General features: G+C 37.5%; 1 protein-coding gene across 7 annotated transcripts in view; it reads right to left on the reverse strand.

The window, feature by feature from the left end:
* Window positions 1-19,902, reverse strand: part of OSBPL1A (oxysterol binding protein like 1A) — a 223,603-nt gene that overhangs the window by 153,447 nt on the left and 50,254 nt on the right. For 6 of the 7 annotated variants that reach the window (XM_027576566.2, XM_027576564.2, XM_027576565.2 and 3 more), the window contains 3 exons: window positions 12,118-12,229; window positions 7,098-7,183; window positions 5,793-5,937 (listed from right to left, as the gene is read on the reverse strand). In XM_027576566.2, coding sequence (XP_027432367.1) covers window positions 5,793-5,937; window positions 7,098-7,183; window positions 12,118-12,229 — 343 coding nt within the window. Of the gene's footprint in view, window positions 1-5,792; window positions 5,938-7,097; window positions 7,184-7,456; window positions 7,545-12,117; window positions 12,230-19,902 lie in introns of those variants that run through there. The other variant, XM_027576569.2, reaches the window with a different exon arrangement.

Raw genomic sequence — 19,902 nt, forward strand, 5'->3', positions numbered from 1 at the left:
ATAAAGCCATACAACACTGATGAAAGAACCTGAAGATGACACAAAGAAACAGACATTCCATGCTCATGGACTGGAAGAATATTGTTAAAATGTCTATACTACCCAAAGCAATCTACACATTTAATGCATTCCCTGTCAAAATACCAACAGTATTTTTCACAGAGCTAGAACAATCTTAAAATTTGTTTGGAACCACAAAAGACCCTGCATAGCCAAAGCAATATTGAAAAATAAAAAGCTGGAGGCACCACAATTCTGGACTTCAAGTTATATAGATGTAGTAATCAAAAGAGTATGGTACTGGCACAAAAACAGACACATATCAATAGAACAGAATACAAAACCCAGAAATGAACCCACAATTATATGGTTGATTAATCTTCAACAAAGCAGGAAAGGATATACAATAGGAAAAAGAATGTCTCTTCAACAAATAGTATTAGGAAAACTGGACAGCAACATGCAAAAGAATGAAATGGGACCACTTTCTTACACCATACACAAAAATAAACTCAAAATGGATTAAAGACTTAAATGTGAGACCTGAAACCATAAAAATTCTAGAAGAGAGCACAGGCAGTACTTCTTTGACATCAGCCATCGCAACTTATTTCTAGTTATGTCTCCTGAGGCAAGGGAAACAAGAGCAAAAATAAACTACTGGGACTACATCAAAATAAAAAGCTTCTGCACAGTGAAGGAAACAATCAACAAAACTAAACATACAGAATGGAAGAAGGTATTTGCAAATGCCATATCTGATAAAGGGTCAGAATCCAAAATATATAAAAAAACTTATAAAACTCAACATTTTCTCCACTCATTGCCTTGACACCTTTATCAAAAATCAATTCTCCCTATATATAGGTTGCTGTCTAGACTCGCTCCTGTTCTACAAATCCATATATCTATCTTTATACCATATCACACAGTCATGGAATTGGGTTATGTGATGGTTAATTTTGTGTGTCAACTTAAACAGGCTAAAGAGATGCCCCGAAAGCTGATAAAACATTGTTTTTGGGTCTGCCTGTGAGGGTGTTTCTGGATAAGATTAGCTTTTGAACAAGTGAACTGAGTAAAGAAGATCTGCCCTCACCAATGTGGGTGGGCATCATTCAATCTATTGAGGGCCTAAAGGCAGAGGAAGAATGAATTCTGTCACTTCTTGAGCTGAGATATCCTTCTCTTTCTACCCTCTGACATAGGAGCTCCTGATTCTTCAGCCTTTGGACTCGAGGACTTGCACTGGTGGCCTTCCTGGTCTCAGGTGTTCAGACTGAATTACACCATCAGCTTTCCTGGTTCTCCAGCTTGCAGACAGCATATTGTGGCAGATATCTGCCTCCATAATCACATATATGCAAGATACATATACACACATCCCACATACATGGTATATATGTGATATATGTGTATCTCTCATGTATATCTATATGGATAACTAATTGCCCCAGCATTATTTACTCAGTTCTTTCCTCATCCACTTTTCATGCCACCTTTGTCATCTATCAAGTTCCCCATATGTACATGTTTTAATTTCCAAACTATCTGGTCTGTTCATCTTCATGACCCTGAACTAATACCAAGATCTAAGTGATCTTATCCATCCCCTTACTAACTCTACATGCTGACAATTCCCAAATTTATATCTCCACCCAGAGATCTCTCCTAAGCACAAACTTCTATTTCTGACATCTCACTTGGATTGTAGAATAGGATTTCAAATTTTCAACACCTTAAAAACCAAACTCCTAATTCTCAGCCATTGCTATGCTAGCCTACCCTTCCCTGCAGTCTTACCCTACTCTGTAACTAGAAATTCCCTTTTTCCAGGTCCTCAGCTGAAAGACTGTAAATTCGCCCTCAATCCCTGTCTTTTTCTCATACCTCACACATCCCAGCCATCAGAAAATCCTGACCACTCTGCCTTCAAATTATGTAAAAAAAAAAAAAAAAAAAAAAAAATCCAAGCATTTACATCATTTGTGTGGCCACTATCCTGATCCAAGTCAATATCCTCTCTCACCAGATTATTCCAATAGCCTGCTTCCCTTTCTCATCTTCCTAGGATTTATTCTCACAACAGTCAGTGACCATTTTTTAGAACCTAGGTCTGATCACATCACTGCTGCATTCTAAGCCCTCCCACATCTTCCCATCTCACAAAGAGTAAGAGCCACAATTCTTATGATAACCCACAAGGCCTTTCATCATGCAGTTCCCAATGCCTCTTTAACCTCCTCCTCCAACCACTCTACCCTCACTCTACTCTGGACAAACTAGTCTCCTTGCTTTTCATGACAGACATCACATACACCTCCCACATCTGCTGCCTAGGACCATCCTCATTACCTAGGTATTGACAGTGCTTCAAGTCTTAAGTACCATTCTCACAGAGCTTTTCCAGCCACCTTTCATAAAGCAGCAACCCTCGATACACCCAACACACTCCCAATTCCTCCTTCCTTGCCTTTTTCCCCTCTCCTAGGCACTGATCTCATCTGACATAATGTTTGCTTTTCAATGGCTCTCTCCTATTAGAATGTAAGCTCCCTGAAAGCAGGGATTTGTTTTTTTTTTCACTGCTCTAGATCCCTAGTTCCTGGAATAGTATCTAGCACATAAACACTAAGTATTTGTTGAATAAATGAATATTTTACTTCCAATAGGGTTCAGAATTAGTCTTTTTATCCAGCAGGACAACCCCCCATCTTCTCTTTCCACTTTAAAATTCACTGCCCTGGACTTTTCTATAGAAATGAGAGTCAGGTAATCAAGTCCTATGAAAACCCTTTGAGGATTCTGGTTGGGATTACTTTGAATTAATTTGGAGAGAACTGTTAGCTTTTTGATTTTGAGTTTTTTCCCCAAAAACATCATAGGTTTCTCCATTTTTAGGTCTTTTATATCCTTCAATTGGAACATGGTTTTTGTTTTTGTTTTTTTGCCGTTACCAAAGCATTGCATTTTTTAAAGTTACATTTTCTAACTCCTGCAATTAAATCATCAAGCTCTTTTTCTACTGCGTTAATCCTCCTTAACTTTAAAAACATGCTTAAATCTCTCTGCCTAAAAAATCTTCCTCTTGGCGATGAAACCATTCCTTCTGTTCTCAAATACTGCAGAGAAGCAGATGAGTAGTGCTATCTCCGCTTCCTCATTGCCTACTCAATCCTTAACCCCTAACCCTGCTGTTGCTCAACTACCCAGTGGACACTACTCTTTCAGAAAGGACCTCTGGGCACTGAGTCACTGAATTCCACAGTGTCTAAATATCTATCTTCTTCAGTGTAAGTTGCGCATACCAACAAATACACCCTACCCCTTTATTCCACATTTTAAGTCTTCCTTTGGCTTCCATGGAACTGATATTTCCCTCACATCTCCTGAGTGTTTTCCCTTCTCTATCCCCTGGTTTCACTTCTTTGATTCCAGGAAGAACCTATATCTATCCTAAAGATACAGGGAAAGCCTCTCTGGGGAAGACAATTTGAGCTTTTAAAATGAGACTAGGGTTTACCACACAGACAAGCATGAAAAGGGCATTTCTGTCAGGGAGAAGAGCACAGGCAGGGTAGGGACAGCATGGTTAACCTGAGACTCAAACAGTTTGCCATGTCTAGAGCTGACTATGTCCAATACAGTGGCCAGTAATCACATGTAGCTATGCATACTTGAAATGTGGCTAATTCAAACTGAGATGTGCTGGTAAGTGCCAAATATACACCAGATTTCAAAGACTTAATATCAAAAAGGAGATGTAAGATCTCACTATTTTTCACTGATTACATGTTGACATGGCTTTTGGATATACTGTTTAAAATAAAATAGATTATTAAAATTTATTTCATTGGTTTCTTTTTACTTTTTAAATGTGCCTACTAGAAAACTTAAAATTACATATGTGGCTCTCATTATGTATCTATTGGTTAATGCCGTCTATAGCATAAAGGACAAAGGAAGGGAGGAGAGCAGAAAATTCTATCATCAATTTTTTTTCCTTTCTATTCCCATTGAGGTCAATAAAAGTTCAGGCCCTAATTACCTCTCACCTAAGACCATTCCAATGGTCTTACGGACCCCTCCCTATAGTCTTGGTTCTGTCACAGCCCATCCTAGATACTGTAACCACATTAATCTTTTTAAAGTACCTCATCTCTCCACTGCTCACCTATTTCTTTATCATGGTCCCCTGAACTTCCAAATTAAGGGGTAAAATGATCTGGCATCTTAAGGCTTTCCACCATGCAAGCCTAATCTGCATTTATAGGATTACCTAGTACTGCTACCCTGTACATGTGTGGATGTACCAAAATGAGGATGTCACCTAAACTTGACTTGAATTTTATCTTCATGCCTCTGTCATACTCTTCTCTCTGCTTAAAATACCCTTTCCAAAATTTAATGATATTCTGTTTATGTTTAAAAAGAAAAATATTGAGTGGTGCATTTTGTTAGAGCTACAGGTATTTAGAGAGGATTTTAAAAAAAATCCTACTAGGACTTCAGTCTATACTAAATACCTATTCCTTCATGAAGCCATTTCTAATTACTTAAGCCTTCAACAAACATGTAACATGTAGAAGGTGTCATGTAGCTATACATTACTCTAGATCCCAGGTAAACCAGACAGTAAGGTATTAGCTCTGCCTCTAGGAATCCAGTCTCATGGGATGCAAATATGTAAGTCAGCAATTATCATGGAGTATGATTTTGGCAATGATGGAGGTGAAAAAAGGGTCCTGGTGGACCACTGCCAAATCAAGTCCTAATCCAGGTTTGGTGGTAGGCAGGGGGAAGCATCCTTAAAAGTGAATGGCCCTAATGCAATGTTCCCCCTTTGAATACCCAGGACACCATCTCTGATACTGTCATGCATGTAGAGTTGAAACTCATTACCTGTACATTCCACACTTGCCTTGGTGCCTATTGCTAAAATTTGTAACCCCAAAATCAATACTTATAGCAATTTCTCGGTCATTCACAGGCAAATCCAAAGTGGTGAAAAATTTGAGTCTTCTCATGTTCCCAGCTGAGGTAGAACAAGGTGGCACTCTGCCTTCCTGTTTCAGCTCTCACACAGTGAACAAATGTCCCTATCACAGTCTACCTAGTACTGCCACGTTTTCAGTATTTCTGCTTTTTGTTGGTAGTTTCACTGTTGAAACTGGCCACCAAACATGGCATTGAATTGTTATCTAATGTTCCTAAGAGCAAGAGAGCTATGATGTGCTTTATGGAGAATATATTATATTAGACAAACTCTGCTCAGGCATGAGTGATAGTGCTGTTGGCATAAGCTCTATGTTCATGAACAATATATATTAAAGTGTTTTAAAACAGAAATACACACAAAATAAAGTTATATATTAATCAGTATAAAAATGTTGTGACCAGAGGCTTTCAAGAATGTAACTCCATATTCCCCCTAGGACCAATGGCTCAGTATTCATTAATTCTCTGTTCACAACTTGGCAGAACATATCTATCTTAAATAATGAGAATCAACTATATTCTCTTTCCCTTGGCGGGGGGGGGGGGGGGGGGGGCGGCCTATTTTAATCATTACTGCCCCCTATGGAATAGGTATTATTCAACAGTTAACTCAAACTAGGAAGGAAATTAGTAAGTTTATTTTTTTCTTTTGTGTGAATGCCTTGACTTCAAAATTAAGTAGGAGCCATATAGTTTAACAAAGGCTGGATATTAAAACAAAGCAATTTTATATGGCACGGATTTATTTTTATAGCTTCCAAATGACCAAAAATGTCTTTTACCAACATGCTTACCATTTTTGTTCTTCAGATTTGGGTCTGCTCCACTTTTCAGAAGCTTTAAGGCACACTGCTTATGAGCCCGGTAAGCTGCGCAATGCAAGGGTGTATTTCCTAACTGATCCGAACAATTAACATCAGGAGGATTGGGCCTGTTGAGCTAACGAATGAAAACATGCAATGCAGAATTACATATGAAAGATAGACTTCCTCCCATAAAACACATTAAGGTATAACTGCATGTTCCGGGGCGGGGGGGGGGGCCTCAAACTATAGAAGCTGATGAACACCAGAGCTCTAGGAAGCTAGACGGTCAAGGGCTTCTTCCTCACTAAACCAGCAAATCCATGTCACTCCCCATGTTTGTCCTCAAGGTGCCAGGAAAGCTCAGGCCCCACATTCCCGTGACCACAGACACCACGCACTATACCAATGGCACCCCACCACCCCTGAACATTAAGATTTCACTAAGATTTGCTCCCTTCTACCAGTCTTGTGATTCATACTTGGGACAGCAAAAATACAAACCAGAAACCAGTCTCCCATAGGCAGTCATTCAGAAGAGTTAAACTCATAAATGTTAAATGTATAAATGTTAAAGTTCTACGGAATTTGTTGTTCCCAAATGACTGCTTTAAAAACTTCTTTACACAGTCTCCATTTCACAAAGCTTAAAAAATGTTTGAGGCACTTTATTGGAAACCAAAGAGGCCTTTTCAAATGAGCTGAAATAACTTTAAAGCAAACGGCAATGCTTCAGTCTTGAATTTAGAACCAATTTGGTTTCATGTTTAATGAGACTATGCGGGAAATGGAAACTAGAAAGTAGGTCTCCAAAAGGAAAAAAAAAATGGGTAAAGTTTTCAGTCTGTTCTACCATGATATAAATATTCCCAAATATTGTCCCTTCTTTATATGTTACTTTCTAAAAGTGTAGCACACCTTTCAGAAATTATTGCTTATCAAAATTAGAGAAACTTGTTCCTTTATTGGATCCTACATATTGTTTCAGTTTTAATTGGCTTACTCTGGAAAAAATTATCCTTACATTAAGTATTTGCCTTGAAAAATCAGTTTCTTAATCCATCAGGTTTTCAGTAGGGGGTGGGGATGTAAATAAATTCAGAGAAAAATATAATCATTACAATGTATCCTGCTTATACTATAATTATGCCAAGTGTTTTTAGATACTTAAGGATGTTTGTACTATTATTATAATCTCCAGTATTTTGGTCCCACAATTTGACTAAATTATGAAGTTAACATTAAGTTAAAATTTTCCTGAAGGGTAAAGAATACACATTGTTGTTGCTGTTTTACCAGAGCTATGAGTTCTGCTGTTCTGCCTTCTCTCGCTGCTGCCAAAAGTTCTTCTTCAAGCTTTCTTTGTTGAGTCCTTTCTACAGCTGTGAAAGGAAGGTACATGTTACTCCACTTCTAGTTAGATTCCTATAGCAAAATCATTACAAAGGTGTAAGAATAAAGCGATCTGGGGGAAAAAGTCACAATGTTTTGTATTATAATTCAAATGCAGTTAAAGACTTTATTGTTATTCTCATTGCCTTACATTTCAGATAACAGAGTTTAAACTTCTTTCAGATTCAGATGAATTTATGTTTTCAATTCAGAGGTCTTTAAGTATCTTACTACAATACCCATCACAAATAATTATGACTTACTTTTGCATGCTGAAATACTATTACATATCTGCCTTGGAAAGGTAGATATACTGGGGAGTAGCATTCATACCTTCCAGAACCTTAGAATCTGTGAAAAGTAACAATAAGAAATAGCACTGGTAGGAAGATGTACAAACCATATAAATAAGTAGATTTATATATACTTATATACTTCCACATAAGATTTATTTTAACAAATTTTATAGCACTTACTATATGCCAAGTGCTATTCAAAGCACTTTAAAAGTAGCTTCCAGTTATAAAATAAGTCATAGAGATGAAAAAATATAGCATAGAGAATAGAGTCATTATTGTAATAACCTTATATGGTGACAGAAAACTATACTTATCATGGTGAGCAATGTGTAACATATAAAATTGTCAAATCACTATGTTGTACACCTGAAACTAATATAACAGCGTATGTCAACCATACTTCAAAAATGAGTTTGGAAAAAATATATTAATTCATTAAATCCTCATAACTATGCTATGAAGTAGGTGTTACTATTATCCTGATTGTACAGATGAAGAAACTGAGGCACTAAGTAGTTAAGGAATTAAACCAAGGTCACACAGCTGGAAAGAGAGGAGTTGCAATTTGAACTTGTGCAGGCTGGTTCCAGAGACCAGGCTATTATTACTACTCTAACCTGCTTCTTAAACCACACTTGCAGGGAAAGAGAACAACAAGCAATCTGATTTCAGAGACTGGAATATGCAATAAGGTCTCTTTCTGCTAGATTTTAATTCTGTTCTGGCTTATAAGAAAGAAGCAATTTCATAGAAAGGCTCAGTAATCTCACTTCAAACATGTGCACAAAATCCTGGTGCCAAGACTGCAAGGGAGTAATTACAAAAGGTTTCTCAGGTCTTCCTGGCTGAAGTCAAGTCATGAACAAAAAAGCAGGTTGGGGAGCCAAGGGACTGGGGAAACACTACCTTGAATATGGCAATAGCTGGAACTAGTTTAAAGAAATGACTAACATTCCTAATGTACCATTATCTTCTAGTCTCACGTTTTTATTTCCACACCCAGACTCCCTCCCCACCTCAGAGGAAGGCACCCAAGCGTCTGCATAGGCTCTCAATGGCTTCTGCTTTTGCTGGGATTCACGCTCTTCACTGTTTCCTCTTACTGGTCCCCTGGCTACTGGACTGTGGGCTCTGAGAACAGTCACATCCCGATCCCTGTTGTACATGCCTCTACTATTACATGTACTACTCAGAGCTGTCATTTATCCCCTCAGTCATTCTTGCAGTCAGATACTGTTCTTACTCTGCTGTGTATCCTAGGCATTTATGAACGTGTCTGGCTCAATGCATATTTGGCCAATAAATATTTGGTGAATAATCAAATAAATGCTTACTCATGTTGGTTCTAGACTTTAGGAAAAGGAGGTGAAGGGTACCCTAATGCTTCTTTCTACATTGCCTAGGTGCATAACTGAAGGAAAATGGGGATTTGGAGTTGAAAACCATGCATATGTTCTTGTCCTGTGCTCATTAAGGACACTGAAAGATTATTGACCCAGCCAATGAAAAGGAAAAATTCCAGTTGGGGAAGTGAGGCTTCTAGAGTGCAGGTAACATTCTGTTTCTTGATGTGCTATTTACATTGACGTGTTCTGTTTGTGAAAACAATTGAGCTGTACATTAATGATGTATACTTTTATACATCTATTTTATACCTCAATAAGTGTGTTTAAAGGAAATATTCCATTCAAAAAATTATTTGTCCTATAAATTTTAATTTTAATATGACAATAAACTATTTTTCTTTTGAATCTGTATCCAGAGTTAATAAGGATGCAGAGATCATGAAGTCTAACTCCATCCTAACAACACACTTATATACATGCACAGGGTAAGTGAAATAGTAATATACTTGAAATGCAGGCAAGAACCTGGCAAATGTACTTCACCGACAAAAGAAAATCACAATTTTGCAATCTCCATAGTAATAAATGGTTCAAGGAAAGAATTATTAAGGCTAAAAATCAACGATTAAGAGATTTGGTTAAAAAAATAATAAAAATAAAAGATTATTGGTAAACTGGAAATTTACATTTTTCTTACCACAGATTATTACTTACAAAGGGAGGAAGTACCTTTACTGTGAACAATGTTATCTGAGTTATGAGAGATAACATTACCAGTAATAGAACAAAATGACATCATGTATCCTAATGTGATGCACTGATAAAGGATACCACCTCACCATTCCTGGCAAAAATGCATATCCTGAATCTCATTATATGAAAAGAAGAAAAAAAAACAACCCAGACATTCTACAAATACTTCTACAATTGCCTTCTTCAAAAAGGTCAAGATCATAAGGGCAAAGGCTAAGGAATTATTCCAGACAAAGGAGACTAAAGTAATGTGACAACACAATGAGAGATTCTGGATTGGGGGAAAATTTCTACAAGGGACATTATTTGGGCAATTGACAAAAATCTGAATATAAACTATATAATAATGTTAAATTTTCTGAAATTGATCACTATATTGTGATTATGTAAGAAGATATCTTTGTTAAGGGATACATACTGAAATAGAGCTAAGGTATTACTGTCTCTAAATTACTCCCAAATAGTTCTGCAAAAAATTAAAAGTAAATAAACATTAAATAATATATAAAAGGATAAGCCAGATAGGGCGAAATGTTAATGACTGGTGAGCCTAAGTGAAGGATTTATAAGTGCTTGTACTATTCTTGAAACTCTCCTGTAGGTTAGAAATTTCTCAAAATAAAATGAAAGACAAATGGTATGTAGAAGAAGGTATTCCTCTCTAGTGCCTGACAAGTAGTCATCTACCCTTGTCTGAGTAACTCCAATCATATGAACATACTCCTTGAATGCAACCCAAGACATTATTACAATACACAGGACCCAAAGATCAACTCCTAGGCACTTGGTCAACTGGGGTCAACCTAGCTCTGGTCTAGATAAGATTACACAGATAAGATTACAATGTAACAGTTCTTTAGATACTTGAGTATGATTTTGCTGTGACAGTTCCTGTCTCTAGTGCATTACCCTACCATGTGGTTTCCGTTCTACCTATAGTCTTGGAGGGCTGTTAGATGCACTCCCTGAAGTCTGACCCATTTAAAGTGATATGCACAAATTATATCTGGCCAAGGTGATCTCATCAGAGCAGAATCAATTAAGTTTCTACTTCCATTTCCCAGGCTATCATCTTATTAGCTGACAAATCATAATGTCTGTAAGTCAACTAAACCCTTGTCCTTAGTGGATTTGGGTTTTGGGGAGTCAGTAAAACATGTCTTTATGATCAGCCCCACTAAATATCAACTTGTCAGGCTAAACTAACATTCCACTCTGTCAGGAAAACCTCAGTTTCAGGTTCTCATCTTGCTACAATTAAAACAACAGGACAAGGGCGCCTGGCTGGCTCAGTCAGCAGAGCACAATTCTTTTCAGGGTCATGAATTTGAGCCCATGTTGAGCACAGAGATTACTTAAAATAATAAAATGACAGGACATGGTCAAGAACAGGACCTCATCCTCCCACTTAGATCACAATATATTAAAGGGCAGGATCACATCTAACATGTGCAATCTCCCAAAAAAAATCACATAATACAGAGCCTTACAGAAGATGTTTTATGTTGATATGCTTATTCATTTTAAATGAAAGGGTTTTATTTTAAAGCCAAGAGTGAGTTAAGACAGTGACTTAAGGATGTCTGACAAGCAAACATCATTTTAATGGGAAAACAAGAAAATATTTTAGTTTTCAAGGACAACTGGAAAGTTGTAAAAAGATACTGGTTTTTACATAAAAATAATCAAATTGATGGGTATTAAAGAGGGCACATACTGAATGGAGCACTGGGTGTTATACGTAAACAATGAATCATGGAACACTACAGCAAAATAATAATAATTAAGAAATAAATACCGTTTAGATACAAAATTATCTTGCCTTTCTCTGAATTACAAAGCAAAGAAACACAAGATACGTGCTTTTTATTACAAAGTAGAAAGTAAGAAATCTTCTCTAGCATAGAAATACTACCAAAATTAATTACAGCAAAGCCATGGCCACTCAGAGGATAGCCTAACATATGACAGTTTCCCAATGTAAGCACCAAAATATGTTTTATTCTATCTTAGAGAAACTGCTCTAAGTTACTGCAGATTCATACCTTATTTAACACAGTTTAATATCTGAAGTTCCTAGCTATGATGCTGATTCATCAAGAAATTACTGTGGGCCGTTGTACTTCAATGCAGTCATCAGGATAACGGAACTGGCCAGAATGGTCTTCCCCAACATCAAACAGCTCCCAAAAGCTGTACCTCTCACAGCTTCTCTGTCCCGCACTTCATCAGGATGCTTCTGCAGCCCACTAGCCATACTTCTTCTCATGTCTCATTTTCTACTTCTAATTTTGTTGAAGATTTGATCATACAACATTATGACAAGTTTTAAAAACCTGTTTAAGTTTTAAAGCTGTGAGGAAACTCAAAACAATTTTGTGTCTAATCAAGGACTCCAAGATCATATTATCTTTAGAGTATAAGTTCAATTTAGTCTATTTTGGCATCCCAGAACCTATTTCTACTTATATTCTGGACGTTGGCCTATCATTAAATGATATTTATGTTAAGATCCATAATATTTACCTTCAAGCATGTTTCTGATTTCTTTGTCATAAGTGACTTCTTTTGCTGTCTGTCCACTCCCATTAACAACAGTAGCATCTGCATTATATTCTAAAAGAAGCATTACCAACTCCTAAAAAAGCAGAGAAACTGTTTTTAGCTATTAAACTAAGACTTTATTGCATTATAGCCCTTTTCCAAATTACTAATTACTATCAAGCTTCTATAATAGAGACAAGTACCACAGGAATCTGATTTAAGCACATCAGTTATGTGTACAGTAGGTGAATACAGTAAGGAACTACAGTAAACTCAATATAGCCCACCCTTGTACAACACAGGTTTGAACACTGTAGGTCCACTTATACGCAGATTTTCTAAATAAATACAACACGGTACTGTAAGTGTATTTTCTCTTACGATTTTCTTAGTACACTGTCCTTTCTCTACCTTCCTTTATTGTAAGGATAGAGTATATAATACATGTAACATACAAAATACGTGTTGATTAACTGTTTATGTTATTGGTAAGGCTTCCAGTCAACAGTAGGCTATTAGTAGTTAAGTTTTGGGGGAGCCAAAGTTACATGTAAATTTTCAACTGTGTGGGGCTCAGTGCCCCTCACCCGTGTCGTTCAAGGGTCGACTGTACTACAATTCAACTAACTGTAATAACTGATGATTGCCTAAACAACTGCCAATCCACAGTTAACAGAAACAACTTCTATAATTGATTTTTTAAGTAAATCATCTGTTTTACCAAATTGGTTCATGTAGTTAAACTAGATGTATAAGTTAATAAAGCCATTATTAAAATTATAGCTGATAATACATTTAACATTCCTACGATGCCTATTTAAAAAAACCTAGGTCTGTTAGGGAAATTATTTTTTTTCAATATCTGATTTAAGATATAGAACATCTTCTGATGTGATATAGACTGACAGGATATACCACCAAAAGAATGGTTTATAATGAAGCAAACGATTTCAAGTAAATATTCAAGAAACTGTATCATTCATATTTACTCTAAGCAGTTAAATGCTTTTAGAAATTTCAAGCTAATTGGTAATGTATGTAAGTCCAGTATCACTGGTGTGCAGTTCATTGATACAACTTAACAGGGCAGTAGAAATGCAGAAGAATGCAGATTTTCAGGAGATTATTACAGATTTGATGTTTAATGTTACTGGAATGTATAGCACTCAGGGACGGGACGGTGGTAACACGTCTGCTTTCGTTCTACACGAGGGCAAGATGAATGAAACGCAGTGCTATTCTGTCATATTGACTCTGCACAGATACATAGGAAGTGACATCCTGTGTCATTGCATGTTACGTTTCCCCCATGAGTTACATATTTACTTTGGGTCAAAAAATTTCCTATGTTCTTTCCAAAAATTTTTTTGTACTAAGAAATGCCTAAATACAATCTAAAAAATACAGAAAGTAGAAAACAAAATACTCATTGTCCTAGTCATTATATGACTACCATAAACATCTTGGTGTATTTCTTTCTAATTACTTTCCTATGCATAAGTTTGAGACTTTTTAATATGTATTCATTTTAGAGAAAGCACAAGTGGGGGGAGGGGCAGAGGGAGAGCATCTTCAAGCTGACACTCTGCTCAGTGTGGAGCCCGCTGCAGGGCAGGGCTCAATCTCACAACCCATGAGATTACCACAAGCCTAAACCAAGAGTCAGACACTTAACTAAGAATGAACCACCCAGGCACCCCTGAAGCTTTCTTTAAACATAATTTTATTCATATGACAGTTGCTTTTGTTATACCTTTTACCTAATATATCATGTATTTTCCAGCATATTATATAGTATCTATGTAACAGTCTATATACTTCTTACAGCTGAATGTTATTCTATAAAATATATTACCACATTTAAGAATAGAAAAACGGTTAATATTTTAATAAAGTGAATTCTAATAAAACCTTAGTGTTTGCTATCATCTTTAGGGTAGCATTTTTGGGAGAAATGTTTTCATACTAGTAAAGTAAAACAACACACAGAATGATAGAAAATATTTACAAATCATGTATCAGATAAGGGACCTGTATCCAGAATAAAGAACTTTTACAACTCAAAGAGATAGCCCAATTTAAAATTAGGCAAAGATAAAATGAACAATCAGAAAACAAAACTAAAACAATTCCATTTACAATGGCATCAAAAGAAATAAAATGCTTAGCAGTAAACTATGGAGGCAAAAGACTTGTACACTAAAACTATAAAACACGGCTGAAGGAAATTAAAAATGGCATAAGTGGGAAGACATCTAGTGCTCAGACAGTAAGACTTAAGACTTAATATTAAGATGTGACCACCACCCAAAACAATCTATAGATTTACTGCAATACCTATTAAATCCCCATGATACTTTTTCCAGAAATAGAAATCCCATCCTACAATTCATATGGACTCTCAAGGGACCCTAAAGAGCCAAACAGTATTAGGAGAAAAAAAAAATAAGTTGTAGATATCACACTGCCTGATTTCAAAACTTACCTCCAAGCTACAGTAATCAAAACTGTGGTAATGGCCTAAAGACATAATCTGGGTATGGACATTTTCCAAGTGTTTCATCTGTTAGATGAGATATTAAATAGGTTGAGAAATAACATTCCTTAACTTAAATGTGCCATGTGGTACCAGACTTGAATAACCCTAATCTTTTTAAAGATTTTATTTATTTATTTGACAGAGAGAGACACAGCGAGAGGGGAACACAAGCAGGGGGAGTGGGAGAGGGAGAAGCAGGCTTCCTGGCTGAGCAGGGAGCCCGATGTGGGGCTTGATCTCCAGACTCTGGGATCATGACCTGAGCCGAAGGCAGACACTTAATGACTGAGCCACCCAGGCATCCCAACCCTAATCATTTTTTAAGCAACTTTGAGATTTCATACGCTATACAATTTGCCCATCTAAAGTACACATCTTTTCGTTTATGTCCCTGGTAAGCAGGGAACCCAACGCAGGGCTCGATCTAAAGGCCCTGGGACCATGACCTGAGCTGAAGGCAAATGCCTTACCCGACTGAACCACCCAGGTGCTCACAAAATCCAAATTTTTACTGAAAAATATCAACAGAATTTCCTCTGAAAAAAGATGATTTCCTAAGATCATAATAAACTTAGAGCAAATTTAAGGCTAGATTTAGGTTTTAAAAAACAATTATTTCTAAACAAATGAAAGACATAATACTACTCGATAATTAACATTTACTATGTACCACTGTTCTAAAAGTTTTACTTTTATTAACTCATTTAAATTTTCACAAAAATCCTATATGGTAGGTCTATTATAATACCTCTTTTTAAAGATGGGAAATCTGAGGCACAGAGGTCAATATGTGCTATATACACTTATATGAAAACATCACAAAAAAGGTACAAAACCACCACAAATTCAACAAAGTTCACTGTACAATGAAGCCCACCAGTCAGCAAGTCCTACTCATGCTTACTGAACCTCTACAAGCTTTGAGAAATGTCACTCTTAAACATGAATTGATAGCCAATTACAACCAGATTTGAGATCTGATCAGCACAAAGAACAAAGATCAGACAGAAGGAAAAAAAAACGAGACAAAAATGAAGAAAACCTTATAAAGAACTAAAACAGCCTCAAAAAAGGAGATATTTCCTTGTAAATGAGAAATGAAGGCTTCAAAAAAGGGACATTCAGAAAAATAGAGGAGTCTTAAAAATTAACAGCAAATTAAATATTCAATAGAAAAACTGGAAGATGAATTTGAAGGTATCTTTCAAAAAATGGGGGGTCAGGTTGAGATACCTAAGAGGGAATATAGGTGAAAAAAAGATAAAAGAATTAGAGAATCAGTCATAAAGGTCTTTTAACTGGTCACCTGGAATTCCAAAAAGATAAAACTGAATAGAAATGTACATGCACAGCCACGTGCAGATTTTTTTTTTTAAAGAAGCAACTCACAAAGTCTTAAAGATTTTTTTTTCCTTTAAAAAAGATTTGAGAGCACGAGCACGTGAGCACAAGTGGGAGGGACAGAGAATTTCAAGCAGACTCCATGCTGAGCCACGCTGAGTGGGGTTCAATCCCACCACCGATGAGATCATGACCTGAGTCAAAACCAAGATTTGGATGCTCAACCAAATGAGCCACCCAGTCGCCCCTTAAAGATTGCTAAGATGTGCTAAACATTAACTGCTACATGTAAGGCAGAGACACATGATCAACGTAACTGAACACTTAGGTACCAGTCTCTGAAATTGCCACAAGAAAAGCCCGTTTCATAAATTAACTGGGACTTGCAAATTCCACGTGGGATTTAGAAAGCTGGAAAGTGCATATCCCCTTCTAGTTTAAAAAAAGAGGAAAAAACAGATAATCTACAAAACGATTACTTTGTCTGAACCCAGAGAACTGATGGCATAGCAACCAACTACAGGCATATCATATTTTATTGGACTTTGCAGATCTTGTTTTACACAAGTTGAAAGTTCATGGCAATCCTGCATCCAACAAGTCCATCAGAACCATTTTTCCAACAGCACTAGCTTACTTTAAGTTTCTGTGCTACATTTTGCTAATTCTCACTTTATATCAAACCTTTTCATTATTATTATATTTGATCAGTTTTGGGGCACCGTGAACCATGCCCACAGAAGAAAGCAAACTTATCAATAAACGTTGGGTGTGCTCTGACTGCTCCAGTGACCAGCCGTTCCCCATCTTTGTCTCCTGGGGCCTCCCTAGTCCCTGAGACACAATATTGAATTTTGGCCAATTACTAACTCTACGATGACCTCTAAATGATCATTCAAGTGAAAGGAAGAGTCACACATCTCTCGCTTTAAATCAAAAGTCAGAAATGATTAAATTTAGTGAGGAAGGCATGTCCACAGCTGAGACAGGCTGAAAGCTAGGCTCTCGGGCCACACAGCCAAGTTGTGAGAACAAGGAAAAGTTCTTGAAGGAAATTAAGTGTTACTCCAATGAATAGAGTGATAAGAAAGTGAAACAGCCTTATTGCTGAGATGGAGAAAGTTTGAATGGTTTGGATAGAAGACCAAACCAAAGCCTTAATTCCCTTAAGCCAAAGCCTAATCCAGACGCTCTTCAATTCTGTGAAGGCTGAGAGAGGTGAGGAAGCTGCAAGAGAAAATTCTGATGCTAGCAGAGAATGGTTTAAGGAAAGAAGCCGCCTCCATGACAACAAAGCGCAAGGTGAAGCAGCAAGTGCTGATCGAAAAGCTGCAGCCAGTGATCCAGAAGCTCTAGCTAAGATCATTAATGAGGGTGGTTACACTAAACAACTGATTTCTAATCTAGATGAAATAGCCTTAGCTAGACTTTCACAGCTAGAAAGAAGTCAATGCCTGGCTTCAAAGCTTCAAAAGACAGGCTGCCTCTGTTAGGGACTACTGCAGCTGGTGACTTTAAGTGAAGCCAATGTTCATTTACCATTCTGACAATCCTCGGGCCCTTAAGAATTATGCTAAATCTGCTCTGCCTGTGTTCTAGAAATGGAACAGCAAAGCCTAGATGACACTGTGTCTGTTTATAAATGGTTGACTAAATATTTTAAGACCACTGAGCTTAAATATTTGAGACACACTGCTCAGAAAAAGATTCCTTTCAAAATATTATTGCTCATTGACAACACACCTGGTTACTACCCAAGAGCTTTGAGGAGGATGTACAATGAAATTGAGGTTGTTTTCATGCCTGATAACACAACATCTATTCAGCCCATGGATCAAGAAGTAATTTCAACTTTCACGTCTTAGGACTCAAAAAATACATTTCATAAGGCCATAGCTGTCACAGTGATTCCTTTGATCTGAGCAGAGTAAATTGAAAACCTTCTGAAAAGGGTTCACCATTCTAGATGACATTAAGAACATTTGCGATTCAAAAGCAGCAGCCAAAATACTATTAACGGTAATATGAGTTTGGAGGGGCACCTGGGTGGCTCAGTTGTTGGGCATCTGCCTTCGGCTCAGGTCATGGTCCCAGGGTCCTGGGATCGAGCCCCACATCGGCGGGGAGCCTACTTCCCCCTCTCCCACTCCCCCTGCTTGTGTTCCCTCTCTCGCTATGTCTCTATCTGTCAAATAAATAAAATCTTTAAAAAAAAAATATGAGTTTGGAAGAAGGTGGTTCCAGCCCTCATGCATGACTCTGAGGGGTTCCAGACTTCAGTGGAGGAAGTCCCTGCAGATGCGGTGGAAACAGCAAGAGAACCAGCATTAGAAGTGGAGTCTGAAGATGTGACTGAATTGCTTCAAGCTCATGATAGAATTTTCACAGATGAAGAGTTTCTTCTTATGGATGAGCGAAGAGAATGGTTTCTTGAGATGGGATCTACTCCTGGGGAAGATGCTGTAAAGATTGTTGAAGTAACAAAAGGTCTAGAATATTAAAATTAGTTGATAAGGGCAGGGTTTGAGAGGATTGACTCTAATTTTTAAAGAAATTCTACCGTGGGTAAAATGCTACCAAACAGCATCCCATGCTACAGAGAAATGGTTCATGAAAGTAAGAGTTCATCCATGTGGGAAAATTCATTTTGTTCTATTTTAAGAAAATAGCCACAGCCATCCCAACCTTCAGCAATCACCATCAACATGGAGGTTAGAACCCCACTAGCAAAAAAGATGACTCACTAAAAGCTCAGATGATGGTTAGCATTTTTTAGCAATACGGTATTTTTAAAGTATAAAGACTTTTGTTAGATGTAATGCTATTGCACATTTAACAGACTACAGTGTAAATGTAAATTTTACATGCATTAGGATACCAAAAAGTTCATGTGACTGACTTTGTTGTGATATTTGCTTTATTGAAGTTGCCTGGAAACAAACCCACAGTATCTTTGAGATATGCCTACAGTAAAATCTAAGGAAACTGCCCCAAAATAAGCACTGGCTCAACTATGGTAGAGATGGCAGTAAGACAGGGATTGCCAAACAAGCAGATAAAAGAATTCAACTGAAATTCTTAATGAAGTGCTACAGGCTGAAACACTAGCATGAGAACACAGAACCTCTGTGAACCACAGGTATAAGGGAAACTCTTACCCACCTGCAGACTCCTCCTGGTGCTTTAAAAAAAAAAGGGGGGGGGGATTGAGGTTCAGGCAGTTGACCAGAGAAAGCCTTACCCTCAGTGGTGCAGGCCCAAAGGAGGGAGCTGCTGCTGCTGCAGAAAAGGCATAAAGCCCCCAAGCAAGCCTTTCTGCCTTATGTTATTCCTTAAAGAATAACACTGCTGTGAGAAGGGCAGCAAATCTTTCATCCTCAAGGCACAGTGAAGATTCTTTCAACCACGGAGAGGGACAGGAAACAATCAAGGATCCATGCCATGAAAGGTCTACTGTTACTGGAGGAGCAGGATCACTGATGAAGAACCATCTAAGAAGCCCCTGTCCCTTAAGCAGGGACACAAGGCCTAAGATGTAGGCTGGACCAGGACAACGCAACTCACTCTGTCTCCTCCTCTCACCCCAAGACTAGCAAGTACTGAGAACAAGCAAGAGTAGTTCATTAATGGTGGAGAAGCAACAGCATGAAAGAGAAATGCTCTCTGAAGCACAAGGCACACTAGGAAGACCAAAAACATGGGGTGAAGCAGGAACATACAAAAAAAAAAAAATCCTCCAGAAAAAAATCAGCCTGCAACTTATGCAGAGCCAATACTGAATTTGGAAACAGAAATTTGAAGCCAGTGGTGCACTGAAGGTAACCATGGCAACAAAACCCAAGCTCAGATCTACCCTAGACTAGACTGATTCAACTTCCCACACTAAG

The sequence above is a fragment of the Zalophus californianus genome, chromosome 14 (assembly GCF_009762305.2).
Source record: "Zalophus californianus isolate mZalCal1 chromosome 14, mZalCal1.pri.v2, whole genome shotgun sequence".
Lineage (NCBI taxonomy): Eukaryota > Metazoa > Chordata > Mammalia > Carnivora > Otariidae > Zalophus > Zalophus californianus.